This window comes from Salvelinus alpinus, chromosome 14, assembly GCF_045679555.1.
Source record: "Salvelinus alpinus chromosome 14, SLU_Salpinus.1, whole genome shotgun sequence".
NCBI classification, from domain to species: Eukaryota; Metazoa; Chordata; class Actinopteri; order Salmoniformes; family Salmonidae; genus Salvelinus; species Salvelinus alpinus.
This window is the reverse complement of record NC_092099.1, coordinates 29,507,692-29,527,910: the sequence shown is the minus strand read 5'-3', so window position 1 is coordinate 29,527,910 and position 20,219 is coordinate 29,507,692. Positions and strand designations below refer to the sequence as shown.

Below are 20,219 nucleotides of genomic sequence, written 5' to 3'. Positions count from 1 at the left end.
ATTCAGAGGACAGATCAGAACTTTGAGTGGCCCACAGGTCTGTGACCCAATCCAGAGCTTTGCCTGTGAGTAGGGAGATGATGAAGTCCACCCTGTCTTTGTTAGAGGTGAAGTCAGCGGGGTGATGGTCTATGTACAGGTTACACTGCATGAGAAATCATTGATATTTCCTTGGGGAGCCGTCATATTTATTAGGCATGGATATGGGGGGAGATGAATGAGAGGAGGCTGTGGCACCTGATATGGGTGAAGCAGGAATGGACTGGCAAAGGAGGTCGCAGAGCGCATCGATTCGTTCCTCTTGTCGGGCTAGACGTAGCTGCAGCTCCGCTGAATCCATCTGTCGGTTTTTTGGTAAGGTTTCAAGCACAGGGCGCAGCAGGTGTTTATTGCAAAGGACCACAGGAGGAGGCAGATAGCTTGACCCAGGGGCAGGCAGAAGGTCATACACAGGGGGTCCAAAAGGGCACCAGTACAGGCAGGGTAAAGGCTAGAGGCATCGTTAGTGAGGCAGGCAAAACTCTCATACACTGGAGGAGTACATCACGGGACACCCAGCACTCTGAAAGCCGTGTGTCACAAAACAAACAATACGTCACAGTGATGGGGTGCAAAGAACAGAACTAAATAGTGTGTGATAATGACGTACAGGTGTGTGAACAGGTGATTAGAATTCAGGTGATTGGGATCTGGAGCGTGAGCTGCGTTCAGGGTATCTAGGTTTTTGAGAGTGTGAGCCTGAAAGTGGGCTGGGAAGTGAGCTGTGTTCAGGGGATCTACATGTTTGAGGATGTGAGTTGGAATCAGACATTACAGCGCTCTTGCAACAGCTGCATAGTGCCTATGGAATAAAGGCATAAGGCATAGGCATAAGCCTATGGAATAAAAGTGGGGCTTTTATTGCTCAATGTAATTCATGCTGATAAAAAAATATCCATAGGCCTAATGGACACATTCTCAAACCTGGACACTGTTGATAGACTTAAAGGTGAAATCTGTAGTTGCTACATCTATTTTTGGAATTATAAATACAGTAACAGTCAAGTTTGTACGCAACAACTAATTCAAGTTATTATTTTTTTTATTACTATTTTCTACATTGTAGAATAATAGTGAAGACTTCAAAACTATGAAATAACACATAAGGAATCATGTAGTAACCAAAAAAGTGTTAAAAAAATCAAAATATTTTAGATATTTTAGATTCTTGAAAGTAGCCACCCTTTGCCTTGATGACAGCTTTGCACACTCTTGGCATTCTCTCAACCAGTTTCCCCGTGAATGCTTTTCAAACAGTCATGAAGGAGAGATCATCTGTTCACCTACTCTGCGTCTTACAAAGACACATCGGTTGGAACCAAACATGTCAAATTTGGACACATCAGACCAAAGGACAGATTTCCACCGGTCTAATGTCCATTGCTCGTGTTTCTTGACCCAAGCAAGTCTATTCTTCTTATTGGTGTCCTTCAGTAGTGGTTTCTTTGCAGCAATTTGACAAAGAAGACCTGATTCACGCAGTCTCCTCTGAAAAGTTGATGATGAGATGTGTCTGTTAGCATTTATTTCGGCTGCAATTTCTGAGGCTGGTAACTAATGAACTTATCCTCTACAGCAGAGTTAACTTTGCGTCTTCCTTTCCTGTGGCGGTCCTCATGAGAGCCAGTTTCATCATAGAGCTTGATGGTTTTTGCGACTGCACTTGAAGAAACTTTCAAAGTTCTTGAAATGTTCCAGATTGACTGACCTTCATGTCTTCAAGTAATGATGGACTGTCGTTTAAGTTTTCTTATTTGAGCTGTTCTTGACATAATTTGGTGTCACGTGTGCTCCCTCTCCGGCCTCTAGGTCACCAGGCTGTTCGTTATGGTGCACACCAGTCACCATTGTTACGCGCATTATGACACTCACCTGGACTCCACCTCCTTGATTGCCTGCCCTATACATGTCACTCCCTTTGGTTCCTTCCCCAGGCGTCATTGTTTCTGTTTCTGTTTCATGTCTGTGCGTTGTTCGTGTTTCTTGTTTTGTATTATGTTTTCATTTATTTGCTAAAACATTCACTTTCTGAACTTGCTTCCCGACTCTCAGCACACATCGTTACATATGGACTTGGTCTTTTACCAAATAGGGCTATCTCTGTATACCACCCCTACCTTGTCACAACACAACTGATTGGCTCAAACGCATTAAGAAGGAAATACATTCCACAAATGAACTTTTAACAAGGTTACACCTGTTAATTTAAATGCATTCCAGTTGACCGCCTCATGAAGCTGGTTGAGTGAATGCCAGGTACGTGCAAAGCTGTCATCAAGGCAAATGGTGGCTACTTTGAAGAATCTCAAATATAATATATATTTTGATTAGTTAAACACTTTTTTGGTTACTACATGATTGCATATGTGTTATTTAATCGTTTTGATGTCTTCACTATTATTCTACATTGTATGAGTAGGTTTGTCCAAACTTTTGACTGGTACTGTATATAAAGTGTAATATTGGGATGCATATTTAAAATTGAATGCATTTCATCTCTATATCTGACATGGTACAGGCGTCTTCTTTTTTAGGTCCATAACCATGTGTCTGAGGTGTATACTTTTGTTTCAAAGTAGATTTCAAAGTAGATTAATCTGTGTGACCCTGATTTATCCCACTGCAGTAAAGGGTTTTATTAATGACACTGAATTTAAATTGGCAGCCACAAGAAAGGCATCCTCCGGATGTAAGGTATCCTCCTTGTTTATAGCCTCGTACAGTTCGTTGAGTGCCAGCTTGCTCTTTTTCTTGTCCTGAGGCGGAATGTACAGTGCATTCAGAAATTATTCAGACCCCTTGTCTTTTTCCACATTTTGTTACGTTACAGCCTTATTATAAATGAGATTTTTTTCTTTTAAATTGCTCATCAATATACACACAATATCCTCATAATGACAAAGCAAAAACCGGTTTTAAGACATTTTTGCAAAAAAAATAAAAAATAAAAACTGAAATAACATATTTACATAAGTATTCAGACCTTCTTGGGTATGACGCTACAAGCTTTGCACACCTGTATTTGGGGAGTTTCTCCCATTCTTCTCTGCAGATCCTCTCAAGCCCTGGCAGGTTGGATGGGGAGCGTTGCTGCAGAGCTATTTTCAGGTCTCTCCAGAGATGTTCCAACAGGGTCAAGTCCAGGCTCTGGCTGGGCCACTCAAAGACATTCAGAGACTTGTGCTGAAGCCGCTCCTGTGTGCTTAGGGTTGTTGTCCTGTTGGAAGGTGAACCTTTTCCCCAGTCTGAGGTCCTGAGCTCTCTGGAGCAGGTTTTCATCAAGGATCCGTCTGTACTTTTCTCCGTTCATCTTTCCCCCGATCCTGACTGTTCTCCCAATCCCTGCCGCTGAAAAACATGCCCACAGCATGATGCTGCCACCACCATGCTTCACCGTAGGGTTGGTGCCAGGTTTCCTTCAGACGTGATGGTTGGCATTCAAGCCAAAGAGTTCAATCTTGGTTTCATCAGACCAGAGAATCTTGTTTCTCATGGTCTGAGAGTCCTTTAGGTGCCTTTTGGCAAACTCCAAGCGGGCTGTCATGTGCCTTTTACTGAGGAGTGGCTTCTATCTAGCTACTCTACCATACAGGCCTGATTGGTGGAGTGCTGCTGAGATAGTTGTCCTTCTGGAAGGTTCTCCCATCTCCACAGAGGAACTCTGGAGCTCTGTCAGAGTGACCATCGGGTTCTTGGTCACCTTCCTGACCAAGGCCCTTCTCCCCGATTGCAAAGTTTGACCGAGCGGACAGCTCTAGGAAGAGTCTTGATGGTTCCAAACTTCTTCCGTATGGAGGCCACTGTTTTCTTCGGGACCTTTAAAGCTGCAGAAATGTTTTGGTACCATTCCCCAGATCTGTGCCTCGACACGATCATGTCTCGAAACTCTATGGACAATTCCTACGACCTCATTGCTTGGTTTTTGCTCCGACATGCACTGTCAACTGTGGGACCTTATATAGACAGGTGTGCCTTTCCAAATCATGTCCAATCAATTGAATTTACCCCAGGTGGAATCCAATCAAGTTGTAGAAACATCAAGGATGATCAATGAAAACAGAATGCATCTGAGCTCAATTTTGGGTCTGAATACTTATGCAAATTAGCTATTTCAGAATTTTATTGGAAACATTTTCAAAAAAACTGTTTTCACTTTGCCATTATGCGGTATTTTGTGTAGATTGATGAGGACAATTAAAAACATCTATTTGAGAATAAGGCTTTAACGTAACAAAATGTGGAAAAAGTCAAGGGGTCTGAGTACTTTCCGAATGCATGTACGTAACATTCCCCATAACAGCTGAAAACTAGCTTGGAGGTAGAAGGGTCGGCATTTGACCATCAGGTGTTCCAAGACATGTGAACAATGGGTCAATACTTCCACTGCGCTCAAGTCAGCACACCATTTTTTGTTAATCAAGACGCAAAACCCTCACCCCCTCAATTTATCTGACTCCACTGTCCTGTCTGCTCTGTGAATAGAGAATCCATCGTGTTGGAGAGCCATGTGGTGTATCTGGTCCAATAGCAATGTTGCAGAAAAGCTGAGAATATTTACGAGAGTACTGTTGGTAGGAAATCCACGATCAGAGGTCATCCATCTTATTATGCCGATAGAATGGAGGGAAGAGGTGGTCAGTTTTCCCTTTGTCTTAATATCGCCACTACTAGGAATTGATAGTAGATACATTTAGTGAAAATAAAGATAAACAACAAAATATAGCAAATTTGGGTCTGAGCTCGCAAAACAGCGGCCATCCAGTAAGGCACCGTCTTGATAGAGCTAAGCACATGCAAAATCCTAGAGGAAGTGTGTCTGTCCAGTGTCTGCAGAGAAATACACCTTTCAGAAGGACAATAACCTACAATACAAGGCCAAATCTACACTGGATGTGCTTACCAAGAAGACAGTGAATGTTCCTGAGCGGCAATTTTGACTTAAATCTATGGCAAGACCTGAAAATGGTTGTCTGGCAATGATCAACAACCAATTTGTCAGAGCTTGAATACTTTTTTAAAGAATAAATGGGCAAGCTCTTAGAGACTTACCAAGAAAGACTAACAGCTGTAATCGATGCTCAAGTTGATTCTAACATGAATTGACTCTGGAGGTTGAATACTTATCTAATGAAGAAATTCAGTACCAGTCAAAAGTTTGGACACATCTACTCATTCAAGGCTTTTTCTTTATTTTTACTATTTTCTACATTGTAGAATAATAGTGAAGACATCAAAACTATGAAATAACACATATGGAATCATGTAATAACCACAAAAGTGTTAAACAAATCCCAAAATATTTTATATTTGAGATTCTTCAAAGTGGCTATCCTTTGTCTTGATGACAGCTTTGCACATTCTTGGCATTCTCTCAACCAGCTTCATGAGGTAGTCACCTCCACACATCACACCTCCTCCTCCATGCTGCTCCTTGTGTTTCTTGGCCCAAGCAAGTCTCTTCTTCTTATTGGTGTCCTTTAGTAGTGGTTTCTTTGCAGCAATTCGACCATGAAGGCCTGATTCACACAGTCTTCTCTGAACAGTTGATGTTGAGATGTGTCTGTTACTTGAACTCTGTGAAGCATTTAGTTGGGCTGCAATTTCTGAGGCTGGTAACTCTAATGAACCTATCCCCTGCAGCAGAGGTTACTCTGGGTCTTCCTTGCCTGTGGCGGTCCTCATGAGAGCCAGTTTCATCATAGCGCTTGATGGTTTTGGCGACTGCACTTGAAGAAACTGTAAATGTTCTTGAAATTTTACGGATTAACTCACCTTCATGTCTTCAAGTATTGATGGACTGTCGTTTCTCTTTTCTTATTTGAGCTATAATATAGACTTGGTCTTTTACCAAATAGGGCTATCTTCTGTATACCACCCCTACCTTGTCACAGCACAACTGACTGGCTCAAACGCTTTAAGAAGGAAATAAATTCCACAAATTAACTTTTAACAAGGTACACCTGATAATTGAAATGCATTCCATGTGACTACCTCATGAAGCTGGTTGAGAGAATGCCAGGAGTGTGCAAAGCTGTCATCAAGGCAAAGGGTGGCTACTTTGAAGAATCTCTACTACATGATTCCATATGTGTTATTTCATAGTTTTGATGTCTTCACTATTATTCTACAATTTAGAAAATAAAGAAAAACCCTGTAATGAGTAGGTGTGTCCAAACTTTTGACTGGTACTGTATATAAAACATTTTATTTTCAAATTTTAGATTTTTTCTTCCACCTTGACATTAGTGTATTTTGTGTAGATTGTTGAGAAAAATACAATTACGTACATTTTAATATTACTTTGTAACACAACAAAATGTGGAAAAAGTGAAGGGGTGTGAATACTTTCTGAGGCCTTGTATGTGGTTGTATACACATGTAAGCATGGTTTAAAATGATTATGTTTAGTAAAATATTGTATCTGTTTGGGCTTCTTGCAGTCAATTTGCAGTCTACAAATTATTTATTATTATGTTCCAGCCCCCTGACCTTCTAACGCGTGAAAGGATGGGTGCGGCTTCGTGACAATGACCACACGAGCAGCTGCTCACCGATTTGACAGCTCTAATGCAGTTACACCTCCAAGTGTTTGTGGTTGATCTGATTGAATCTAGGCCTTAAATTCAAGTGTCCCTGAGCACTGTTACTTTTTCATTGGTGTTGTCAGTTAATCACACAATTATTGACTTGATTCCGGGAAACTTTTAGCAAAGTGCAGAAATGTGTTCTTGCCAATAAATCTGTGGCCGATATCTGTTTTGGCCACAGACCTGGTGGCGAAGCTGGAAATTCTGATTGCTTTAATCTCAAAGGTTGTGATTCAAATCCCAGGAGCGGTTGCGTCCCAACTGTGCTAACCAATGTTGAGGTCAATTCCATTTACGTTTCATTCAACTCAGAAAGTAAACCAAATTCCAACTCCTAACTTTCAGGTATTGAAATTAATTGGAATTAGAATGAGAATTTCTGTGTACTTCCTGAATATAGTTTGTTTTTCTATATTTACTGACAAAATGCAGTTCAGCTGTATAAATACATAAAAGGTTGTTTCCACTATTTTCACTTCAACTCAGTAGCTGGTAACCTACTATAACATAATAAGCGCATATATAGTGTCATATAAGTTTAAATGCAAATGCAAGTGAGGCATGCTAAGTTAATTTGCAGGCCAAAAAGTAAGCTACTCAAGTGCATTGCAATTGACAGTAAGTATATAGCAAAACTAATACAGTATCCTATTACCGTACATGTACTGTAAAATGACAGACAATCACTAAATTAACAGCAATGACTAACTGTGTGGTTTCCTGTTATCACATATTAAATCACATGATTTCACAAGTGAGAAATCACATTATTTGAAGTGAAATTTCACGTTTCACGTGTTTTTGTAACACTTCACATGTGAAAACGTGTTTCTGTAAAACTTCGTGACATTTCAGATGTGAAATCATGTGAAAACATTTGTTTTTGGAACACTAAACCCAACATTTCATGTGAAAACATTTGTTTTTGGAACACATCACCCAACATTTCATGTGAAAACATTTGTTTTTGGACCACTTCACATGTGACATATCACATGTGAAATCATGTGAAAACATTTGTTTTATGAACACGTCACGCAACATTTCACGTGAAAATGTGTTTTTGAAACACTTCACATGTGATCATGTTTTCATGTGTATTTTCATGTGTTATCGCTGTTCAGCTAAAACACTAATGCATTATTACTATATAAATTTACTGTCAAATGAAAAAAAGATCTCAAAATTAGCAGCAATGGCTAACTGTGTAGTTTCATGTTATCACATGTTAAAAAACATGACTTCACAAGTGGAACGTGAAATTTCACATGTGAAAATGTGTTTTTGTAAATCTTCATGTGACATTTCACTTGTGAAAACGTGTTTCTGGAACACTTCATATTTGACATTTCATCCAAAATAATGTGAAAACATATTTTTGGAACACTTCGTGACATTCCGCATGTGAAATCATGTGGAAACATTAGTTGTTTCAACACTTCAAGTGACATTTCACATGTGATGACATGTTTTCATGTGTAATTTCATGAGTTATTGCTGTTCAGCTAAAATATGAATCCACCTTTGATTTGAACTCATAACCTCTGAATGTGAAGTACACTGATCTTTCTGCTGCACCACAAAGACTGTAGCATTCTTCTATACATTCATTACCTATAATACACATCTCTGCACTTAGCAAAAGAGTGCCATCTTCACTGCTATTTTTGGCCAGAATTTAATCCGATCAATGTCATAGGCATTGCAGCTTTTAAAGGCAATGTTCCTGCGTTAGAGGAGACTCCATTCACGGTAAATGCTGCATATGTCGGCTCAATCGGATATTACTTTTAGATTTCTATCGCAGAATCTGTAACGTTTCAGCAATAACAGATTGAATGGAGACCTTAGTTATCCGTTATTCTGACTATTCTCTCATCATTGATTTCTTTGACTTATTTCAGCAATATTAACGTTTTCTGTCTAGTTGTCTAATGTTGCTGGGGCATATTACTCTGTTTTAATGTTACTCCTGAATCACTATGATAAATATAATAGTTTTTCTTGAGTATATTTTTAACAAAGCTGAGATTGACTTTGATGTCCAAAGTGTAGGACTACAAGTGAAATCAGTTATTGACACAGACATGGTGGCCTACCAGGAAGATTGGAATTCCATGAACCAAGAGGTTGTGAGTTCCCATCCCAGGTAAGGACATGTTGAATAATAATGAACATATAAACTGATTAAGAGAAGACAACATCCCTGGTTTTAGAAAAAGGCAGAGGCTGTGCAAACGTGTGTTCGTTCAGCCCCCAGGTTGACAATTCCCATTTTCTAAAACTCCTTACGTACTTTACTTTTTTTTAAACAACATAAACATAAGTAGGATGTGTAAAGGTTTTAGTGTGTAAGGAAAACGTGAAAAACAGGAGTTTTAGAAAACGTGAAATGGTGTCCTGGGGGCAGGACGAACACAGGTTGAGCAGCCATTCCGTTTAGAAAAAGAATCAAGTGCTTTCAGCTACTGACCTCTCCTCGCCTTTCACAATGACTTGTCTGTTCCTTTATTATTTTCCTGCAGAAACAAGGTAACATGTATTAGGGCTGGGATTCAATCCAATCGTGCTTTGTGGGTGTTGCACCTTTTAAAGGCACTCTTTCAGCATTAGTGGAGCCCACTATCACAGTAAATGCTGCATATGTCGGCTCAATCGGAAATGACCTTTTAATAAATGTCAAACGTGCTATAACGTGGATTGACCAATGATCAGATTGAGCCCTTAGATACACTTATTTGAGTTGCTCACCTACACAGCCAGACCATACAGCAGATACCAATGCACAGAGCCACTCCTCCAATAGCAGACGGAATTGTGAAGACCAACAACATCTGTAGGCCATGTTCAGCATTATCTGTGTTAAGTCAAACAGACAAAAAATTGGGATTATCAGAAAAGTCTCAAAGATCTAAAATGAGTGTCATATTCCTTTGCTTTACTACAATATATTAAATTGGGGGAATAACATACAATATTAATTGTTTGCAATAATTATCACAATAATGTCCACACAACAACATTTGATTGGTAAATTGAACACTGTGGCTGTTCAATATAACACTTCAAAAGTGTTTATATGAGAACCACCAGAAAGTGTTGAATTCACACTTTTCAAAGTGTTGCTCTTTTAAACACCGATAGTTTGCAACATAACATTTTACACTTAACACTTAAAGGTACACTGTTATGGTGTTCCCTACTACCTTGTATTTAACACTTTTGAAATAGATTTATACAAGGTCACTGTTAAAGTTACACTGTTATGGTGTTACCTTCACAGCTGATACCTTCACAGCAAATTCTCCAGTGTTAAATTAACACTGGTCCTGTGTCTATAAGGGTCCACACTTTTCAGTGTTAAATTAACACACTGCTTAGTGTAAAGCCTTATTTGCATATTTCCCAGAGTGCCTTTCAATGTGAAATGTAGAGTTACCACCCATGACTGTATTTGTTAGTGACAAGACATGGTTGTTGCATTCATCCATTTTCAGTTGTGTGGCCTTCAGTAAGTGAGATCCTAAGTGAATGTTATCATTATAATCTAATTGTTTAACACACTACCACAGGTACTTCATGAGACATTATGAGGGCCTACTTTTACCCTAATACAAAGCAAGTCACATTATGCTGGTTTGCGAAGTGATGTGTAATTCCTATTGGAATCCAGCCAGAGTGGGGATAGCCGTCATAGGCTGTCATTGTAAATAAGAATGAGATCTTAACTGGCTTGCCAAGTTAAAAAAAGGTTAAATAAAAAAATTGCCAACCGTTGGAATTGTTTTCACCCGCAACCTGCATTCAGAATGACTGCTCGGTTTAAAAGATAAAAATATGAGACTACCTTCAATGGAACAACCATTTCAGTAAAGGGAGCAATAAATCCATTTAACAGATTGGATTATCTTAGAAAAATTTATGTTATTTATATAAGCATAAGATGAATTAATCAATCAATATACATGCAAAAACATAGATAGTGAAACAAACGATTCAAAAAAATCTAACTGCAATAGAGCATGCTGGTTTAACACCGGTTATTAATACCAACACTGGGGTTCTTTAACACCAATGAGTGTTAATTTAAGACTTTCAGAGTTAATTTAACACCTGAATCAAAACGACAAATATTACACAGAAAAATCTACATTAGGTAATATTGGCCAATTTGACACCCTGATATTTTTTTACACCAGCATAAAAAGCAACACCAGCCGGTGTTCAATCCATTCAGAGTAACAGAAAGTAACACCAAAACCATATCAACACCAAAACTGCTATCACCAGGATATGAACACTGACAATTTTCCTGGGCAGTTTTGTTCATGTCACAATTCCTGTGCAGTTTTGTCACAATTCTACTTGACTTTATATCTAGTGTTACAGAATACGGTTTCTTCTCCACATGTTACAGTATCAACAGAAAATCACAATCATTACCTATGAGGTTATCTGTGATAGTCAAATTCCACTCCATTGTCTTAACACCCTTTCGATCTGTGACAGTACAGTTGTAGGTCCCGGTGTCAGTTAGCTCTACAATAGATATAATAAGCTCTGTAGGAGTAAGAGGGTCAGCACACATCCTGCCTGAGGTGAAGTTTCTGTAAGTTATTTTCCCCTTGGAATGAGAGAGAATAAGAACCGTGTCCTTTCTCCAGATGACTTGATTAGCTGTGTTCGTCATGGATTCATTGCACACCAAATAAACATCTTCTCCCAAAGAAGCTGATTTATTTGTTTTCATTTTTGTCGCTGACTCTATGGGAGAGAAAAGAACAAAGACAATGTTTACAGACAGACAGGCAGGTAGGCAGATAGACAACAAGGTGATCAGATATTAAACAAGAAGGTCAGAATTCATTATTACTGAAACAGGACCCAAGTGGTAAATATAAACATCCAGTCCAGGTCACTTACACTACAGTGTTGTGATGCATAAATTCTAGCAAAGTGCGTAGCACATAGAATTAAAAAGGTATTGTTGGATATTATTCATCCTAATCAGACAGATTTTTTTACATGGACAATACATTGAAGATAATATAAGACAAGTACTGTAAACAACAGAACATTATGAATAATCTGGGAAACCCGGCCTGGTATTCATAGTTGACTTTGAAAAGGCTTTTGATAAAGTACGACTGGCATTATAAATGCATGGAATATTTACATTTTGGAGAATATCTAATACAATGTGTTAAAGTTATGTATAGTAACCCCAGGTGTAAAATAGTAAATAATAGCTACTTCTCAGAAAGTATTAAACCGTCAAGAGGAGTAAAACAATGTTGTCCATTATCGGTATATCTACTTATTATGGCCATCGAAATGTTAGCTGTTAAATTAGCTCTAACAATAATATCAAGGGCCTAGAAATCCAGGGTTATAATCGAAGGTGTCATTGTTTGCTGATTATTCATGTTTTACTTTAAATCCACACTTTGGATCCTTCCACAGCCTCATAGATGATCTAGATACTTTTTCGAACCTTTCTGGATTACAACCAAATTATGATAAGTGTATTATATTACCTATTGGATCACTAAAAATATTACTTTTACATTACCGTGTAGTTTACCAATAAAATGGTCTGACGGTGAAGTGGATATACTCGGAATTCATATATCGAATGAAAGAAATGATCTCACTACAATATATTTTAATAGAAAGTTGGCAAAAAAAGATAAGATCTCGTTACGTTGGAAAGGAAAATACCTGTCTGTTGAAAAATCCCCATGATTAACTATGTATTCATATCTCAGTTTACCTATTTGCTTATAGCTTGTCTACACCTAGCGACTTGTTTTTTTAATTATATGAGCAAAACATATTCAATTTTATTTGGAACGGCAAGCCAGATAAAATTAAATGGGCCTATTTATATAATTAATATGAATTTGGAGGGCAGAAATGTTGAAATATTAAAGCAGTAGACCTCTCACTAAAGGCTTCAGTCATACAAAAGTTATACTTAAATCCGAACTGGTTCTCTAGCAGATTAATAACAATGTCTCACCCCATGTTCAAGAATGGCCTTTTTCCCTTTATTCAGATTACAACCTCTCACTTTCGGTAATTTGAAAATGAAATGATCTCTAAAATAATGTTATTTTTAAAACAAGCCATAAAAAGTTGGTTACAATTTCAGTTTAATCCACCAGATAAAAACAACAATATTTTTGAAAAAAATAATAAAATAGGTCTAATCTTGTAAATTATATTATAAATAGGACTGGTGGAGATATGTTACACATGCAGCTAATAAAAATATATGGAAATGTCTGCTCTCTCAAAATTACAACTGACTAATTGCAGCATTACCGCAAAAATGGAAGAGGCAAGTGGAAGGGGGAGAAAATAAGGAACTTATCTGTCGTCCCTGCATTAAAGACCAAAATTGGCTAAAGAAAATTGTGATAAATAAAAAAGTATACCAGTTTCATTTAAGGACCAAAAAATGTACAGCTGTGCCATATAGATTGCAAAATAGTTGAACATATATTTTCGATGTACCGATTCCATGGCACATGGTTTATGATTTGATACACAAAACAACACTGGATTCAAAACTTTGTTTTTCAATATAATGCAATGTTATATACAGTGGGGAGAACAAGTATTTGATACACTGCCGATTATGCAGGTTTTCCTACTTACAAAGCATGTAGAGGTTTGTAATTTTTTATCATAGGTACACTTCAACTGTGAGAGACGGAATCTAAAACAAAAATCCAGAAAATCACATTGTATGATTTTTAAGTAATTAATTTGCATTTTATTGCATGACATAAGTATTTGATACATCAGAAAAGCAGAACTTAATATTTGGTACAGAAACCTTTGTTTGCAATTACAGAGATCATACGTTTCCTGTAGTTCTTGACCAGGTTTGCACACACTGCAGCAGGGATTTTGGCCCACTCCTCCATACAGAACTTCTCCAGATCCTTCAGGTTTCGGGGCTGTCGCTGGGCAATACGGACTTTCAGCTCCCTCCAAAGATTTTCTATTGGGTTCAGGTCTGGAGACTGGCTAGGCCACTCCAGGACCTTGAGATGCTTCTTACGGAGCCACTACTTAGTTGCCCTGGCTGTGTGTTTTGGGTCGTTGTCATGCTGGAAGACCCAGCCACGACCCATCTTCAATGTTCTTACTGAGGGAAGGAGGTTGTTGGCCAAGATCTCGCAATACATGGCCCCATCCATCCTCCCCTCAATACGGTGCAGTCGTCCTGTCCCCATTGCAGAAAGGCATCCCCAAAGAATGATGTTTCCACCTCCATGCTTCACGGTTGGGATGGTGTTCTTGGGGTTGTACTCATCCTTCTTCTTCCTCCAAACACGGCGAGTGGAGTTTAGACCAAAAAGCTCTATTTTTGTCTCATCAGACCACATGACCTTCTCCCATTCCTCCTCTGGATCATCCAGATGGTCATTGGCAAACTTCAGACGGGCCTGGACATGCGCTGGCTTGAGCAGGGGGACCTTGCGTGCGCTGCAGGATTTTAATCCATGATGGCGTAGTGTGTTACTAATGGTTTTCTTTGAGACTGTGGTCCCAGCTCTCTTCAGGTCATTGACCAGGTCCTGCCGTGTAGTTCTGGGCTGATCCCTCACATTCCTCATGATCATTGATGCCCCACGAGGTGAGATCTTGCATGGAGCCCCAGACCGAGGGTGATTGACCGTCATCTTGAACTTCTTCCATTTTCTAATAATTGCGCCAACAGTTGTTGCCTTCTTACCAAGCTGCTTGCCTATTGTCCTGTAGCCCATCCCAGCCTTGTGCAGGTCTACAATTTTATCCCTGATGTCCTTACACAGCTCTCTGGTCTTGGCCATGGAGAGGTTGGAGTATGTTTGATTGAGTGTGTGGACAGGTGTCTTTTATACAGGTAACGAGTTCAAACAGGTGCAGTTAATACAGGTAATGAGTGGAGAGCAGGAGGGCTTCTTAAAGAAAAACTAACAGGTCTGTGAGAGCCGGAATTCTTACTGGTTGGTAGGTGATCAAATACTTATGTCATGCAATAAAATGCTAATTAATTACTTAAAAATCATACAATGTGATTTTCTGGATTTTTGTTTTAGATTCCGTCTCTCACAGTTGAAGTGTACCTATGATAAAAATTACAGACCTCTACATGCTTTGTAAGTAGGAAAACCTGCAAAATCGGCAGTGTATCAAATACTTGTTCTCCCCACTGTACATACATGTCAAAAGTTCAGACACACCTACTCATTCAAGGGTTTTTCTTGATTTTGACTATTTTCTACATTGTAAAATAATAGTGAAGACATCAAAACTATGAAATAACACACATGGAATCATATGTAACCAAAAAAGTGTTAAACAAATCAAAATATGTTATCATAGTTGTGTTTTGACAAGGTGTGGGTGGTATACAGATGATAACCCTATTTGGTAAAAGACCAAGTATTAGGGAAAGAACAGCTCAAATAAGCGAAGGGAAACAGCAGTCCATCAATACTTGAAGACATGAAGGTCAGTCAATGTGTAAAATTTCAACAACTTGAACGCTTCTTCAAGTGCAGTCGCTAAAACCATCAAGCACTATGATGAAACTGGCTCTCATGAGGACTGCCACAGGAAAGGAAGACCCAGAAGTACCTCTGCTGCAGAGGATAAGTTCATTAGAGTTACCAGCCTCAGAAATTGCAGCCCAAATAAATGGTTCACAGAGTTCAAGTAACAGACACATCTCAACATCAACTGTTCAGAGGAGATAATATTCACATTTTTGGTGATTTTAATATTCACATGGAAAAGTCCACAGACTCCAAAAGGCTTTCGGAGCCATCATCGACTCAGTGGGTTTTGTCCAACATGTCTCTGGACCTACTCACTGTCACAGTCATACTCTGGACCTAGTTTTGTCTCATGGAATAAATGTTGTGGATCTTCATGTTTTTCCTCATAATCCTGGACTATCGGACCACCATTTTATTATGTTTGTAATCGCAACAAATAATCTGCTCAGACCCCAACCAAGGAGCATCAAAAGTCATGCTATAAATTCTCAGACAACCCAAAGATTCCTTGATGCCCTTCCAGACTCCCTCTGCCTACCCAAGGACGTCAGAGGACAAAAATCAGTTAACCGCCTAACTGAGGAACTCAATATAACCTTGCGCAATACCTTAGATGCAGTTGCACCCCTAAAAACGAAAAACATTTGTCATAAGAAACTAGCTCCATGGTATACAGAAAATACCCGAGCTCTGAAGCAAGCTTCCAGAAAATTGGAACGGAAATGGCGCCACACCAAACTGGAAGTCTTCCGACTAGCTTGGAAAGACAGTACCGTGCAGTATCGAAGAGCCCTCACTGCTGCTCGATCATCCTATTTTTCCAACTTAATTTGTCAATAGGGGGAGCTGTTAGCACTATTTATTTTTTTACATTTCCAAATTAAACTGCCTCGTACTCAATTCTTGCTCGTACAATATGCATATTATTATTACTATTGGATAGAAAACAATCTCTAGTTTCTAAAACCGTTTGAATTATGTCTGTGGGTGAACCAGAACTCTTTCTACAGTGAAAATCATGACAGGACATGCGAAGGTCTGAAAACTAGGCTCTGTTCTGAGATCAGTTTAAAACTCTGTATGTGCCCTATGGGTCGAAATGAACTGCACCCGCCTTCCCCTGGATGTTAGTAACCAATGAGAAGTGGAATGGAGTCTCTACGTATTTCTCAGAGTTTATAAAACGCCATGGAGTGACATGTCCGTTCTTTTGGACGCTCCTCAAGACGCAAGAGAGGACATCAGAATGGCATGCTCAAAAGCTCTCGTTATCGGGCTAAGATATATCCGTCTGTGATTTAATTCGATATAGGTGTTAGAAACATCATAACGAAGTTATTTTAAACCGATTTATATCAGTTTATGCGAGTATATTGCTATTTTCGGAATTTTCGTAGTATTGCGCTTTGAGGATTTGGACATGTGTGTGCCACGTAGCTATTGTTAGCTGCTAGTTCCGAAGTTGAAGAGGACGTTTTACAACAAAGCAACGATTCTTTTGGACAAAGGACACCTTGCCCAAGATACTGATGGAAGCTCGTCCAAAAGTAAGAGCTATTTATGATTTTATTCCGTATTTATGTGGAAAAATGTAAACGCATTTGTCGGCCATTGTTGCGGCACTAGTCTGGCTGTAACGCACACTGTATGTCTAGTAACGTTAATTTTAAAAATCTAACTCAGCGGTTGCATTAATAACTAATGCATCTTTCATTAGCTGTCCAACCTGTATTTTTTTAGTCAATCTAATCGATAAATAATCGTAAACTTAGGTGCCTTTCCAAGATGGCGCCGGCCAGAATGCATGCCATGTTTTGACAGATTACATTGCATAACCACGATTTGTGATGCTAAATATGCACATTTTCGAACAAACTCTATATGCATTGTGTAATATGATGTTACAGGACTGTCATCTGAAGAATTCTGAGAAGGTTAGTGAAAAAATTAATATATTTTGGTGGTGATAACGTTATCGCTCTTTTTGCCTTGAATCAATGCTGGGGTGATGTTAGCTCATGTGGTATGCTAATATAACGATATATTGCGTTTTCGCTGTAAAACACTTAGAAAATCTGAAATATTGTCTGGATTCACAAGATCTGTGTCTTTCAATTGCTGTACGCTGTGTATTTTTAAGAAATGTTTTATGATGAGTAATTAGGTAATACACGTTGCTCTCTGTAGTTATTCTAGTCGCTTTGGTGAGTTTTGTGATAGTGGCTGCAATGGTAAACTATGATTTATACCTGAAAAATGCAAATTTTTCTAAAAAAACATATGCTATACCATAAATATGTTATCAGACTGTCATCTTATGAAGTTGTTTCTTGGTTAGTGGCTATATATATCTTTATTTAGTCGAATTAGTGATAGCTACTGATGGAGTAAAAAACTGGTGGAGTAAAAAAAGTGGTGTCTTTTGCTAACGTGGTTAGCTAATAGATTTACATATTGTGTCTTCCCTGTAAAACATTTAAAAAATCAGAAATGATGGCTGGATTCACAAGAAGTGTATCTTTCATCTGGTGTCTTGGACTTGTGATTTAATGATATTTAGATGCTAGTATTTACTTGTGACGCTATGCTAGGCTATGCTAGTCAGCTTTTTTACTGTGGGGGGTGCTCCCGGATCCGGGTTTGGGAGGAACTAGAAGTTAATTGAGGAAAATAAGAACAATCCAAAATGTATTTTTGATACTGTCGCAAAGCTAACTAAAAAGCAACATTCCCCAAGAAAGGATGGCTTTCACTTCAGCAGTAATAAATTCATGAACTTCTTTGAGGAAAAGATCATGATCATTAGAAAGCAAAGTACGGACTCCTCTTTAAATCTGCGTATTCCTCCAAAGCTCAGTTGTCCTGAGTCTGCATAACTCTGCCAGGACCTAGGATCAAGAGAGACACTCAAGTGTTTTAGTACTCTATCTCTTGACACAATGATGAAAATAATCATGGCCTCTAAACCTTCAAGCTGCATACTGGACCCTATTCCAACTACTGAAAGAGCTGCTTCCTGTGCTTGGCCCTCCTATGTTGAACATAATAAACGGCTCTCTATCCACCGGATGTGTGCCAAACTCACTAAAAGTGGCAGTAATAAAGCCTCTCTTGAAAAAGCCAAACCTTGACCCAGAAAATATAAAAAACTATTGGCCTATATCGAATCTTCCATTCCTCTCAAAAAATGTTTTAAAAGCTGTTGCGCAGCAACTCACTGCCTTCCTGAAGACAAACAATGTATACGAAATGCTTCAGTCTGGTTTTAGACCCCATCATAGCACTGAGACTGCACTTGTGAAGGTGGTAAATGACCTTTTAATGGCGTCAGCCCGAGGCTCTGCATCTGTCCTCGTGCTCCTAGACCTTAGTGCTGCTTTTGATACCATCGATCACCACATTCTTTTGTAGAGATTGGAAACCCAAATTGGTCTACACGGACAAGTTCTGGCCTGGTTTAGATCTTATCTGTTGGAAAGATATCAGTTTGTCTCTGTGAATGATTTGTCCTCTGACAAATCAACTGTAAATTTCGGTGTTCCTCAAGGTTCCGTTTTAGGACCACTATTGTTTTCACTATGTATTTTACCTCTTGGGGATGTCATTCGAAAACATAATGTTAACTTTCACTGCTATGCGGATGACACACAGCTGTACATTTTAATGAAACAAGGTGAAGCCCCAAAATTGCCCTCGCTAGAAGCCTGTGTTTCAGACATAAGGAAGTGGATGGCTGCAAACTTTCTACTTATAAACTCGGACAAAATAGAGATACTTGTTCTAGGTCCCAAGAAACAAAGATATCTTCTGTTGAATCTGACAATTAATCTTGATGGTTGTACAGTCATCTCAAAAAAAAACTGTGAAGGACCTCGGCGTTACTCTGGACCCTGATCTCTCTTTTGACGAACGTATCAAGACTGTTTCAAGGACAGTTTTTTCCATCTACGTAACATTGCAAAAATCAGAAACTTTCTGTCCAAAAAAGATGCAGAAAAATTTATGCATGCTTTTGTTACTTCTAGGTTAGACAACTGCAATGCTCTACTTTCCGGCTACCCGGATAAAGCACTAAATAAACTTCAGTTAGTGCTAAATACGGCTGCTAGAATCCTGACTAGAACCAAAAATGTGATCATATTACTCCAGTGCTAGCCTCCCTACACTGGCTTCCTGTTAAGGCAAGGGCTGATTTCAAGGTTTTACTGCTAACCTACAAAGCATTACATGGGCTTGCTCCTACCTATCTTTTCGATTTGGTGCTGCCGTACATACCTACACGTACGCTACGGTCACAAGACGCAGGCCTCCTATTTGTCCCTAGAATTTCTAAGCAAACAGCTGGAGGCAGAACTTTCTCCTATATAGCTCCATTTTTATGGAATGGTCTGCCTACCCATGTGAGAGACGCAGACTCGGTCTCAACCTTTAAGTCTTTACTGAAGACTCATCTCTTCAGTAGGTCATATGATTGAGTGTAGTCTGGCCCAGGAGTGTGAAGGTGAACGGAAAGGCTCAGGAGCAACGAACCGCCCTTGCTGTCTCTGCCTGGCCGGTTCCCCTCCACTGGGATTCTCTGTCTCTAACCCTATTACAGGGGCTGAGTCACTGGCTTACTGGTGCTCTTCCATGCCGTCCCTTGGAGGGGTGCGTCACTTGAGTGGGTTGAGTCACTGACGTGATCTTCCTCTCTGGGTTGGCACCCCCCCTTGGGTTGTGCCGTGGCGGAGCTCTTTGTGGGCTATACTCGGTCTTGTCTCAGGATGGTAAGTTGGTGGTTGAAGATATCCCTCTAGTGGTGTGGGGGCTGTGCTTTGGAAAAGTGGGTGGGGTTATATCCTGCCTGTTTGGCCCTGTCCGGGGATATCATCGGATGGGGCCACAGTGTCTCCTGACCCCTCCTGTCTCAGCCTCCAGTATTTATGCTGCAGTAGTTTATGTGTCGGGGGGCTAGGGTCAGTCTGTTATATCTGGAGTGCTTCTCCTGTCTCATCTGGTGTCCTGTGTGAATTTAAGTATGCTCTCTCTAAGTCTC

The 20,219-nt window shown here is 39.4% G+C and overlaps 1 protein-coding gene across 2 annotated transcripts in view; it reads right to left on the bottom strand.

The window, feature by feature from the left end:
- The window catches only part of LOC139538184 (uncharacterized), a 36,616-nt gene that overhangs the window by 14,773 nt on the left and 1,624 nt on the right, over nt 1-20,219 (bottom strand). Inside the window, exons 2-4 of one of the 2 annotated variants that reach the window (XM_071340053.1) lie at nt 11,070-11,390; nt 9,378-9,483; nt 9,100-9,145 (exon numbers count right to left, since the gene is read on the bottom strand). In XM_071340053.1, coding sequence (XP_071196154.1) covers nt 9,100-9,145; nt 9,378-9,483; nt 11,070-11,390 — 473 coding nt within the window. The remainder of the gene's footprint in view (nt 1-9,099; nt 9,146-9,377; nt 9,484-11,069; nt 11,391-20,219) is intronic. The other variant, XM_071340054.1, reaches the window with a different exon arrangement.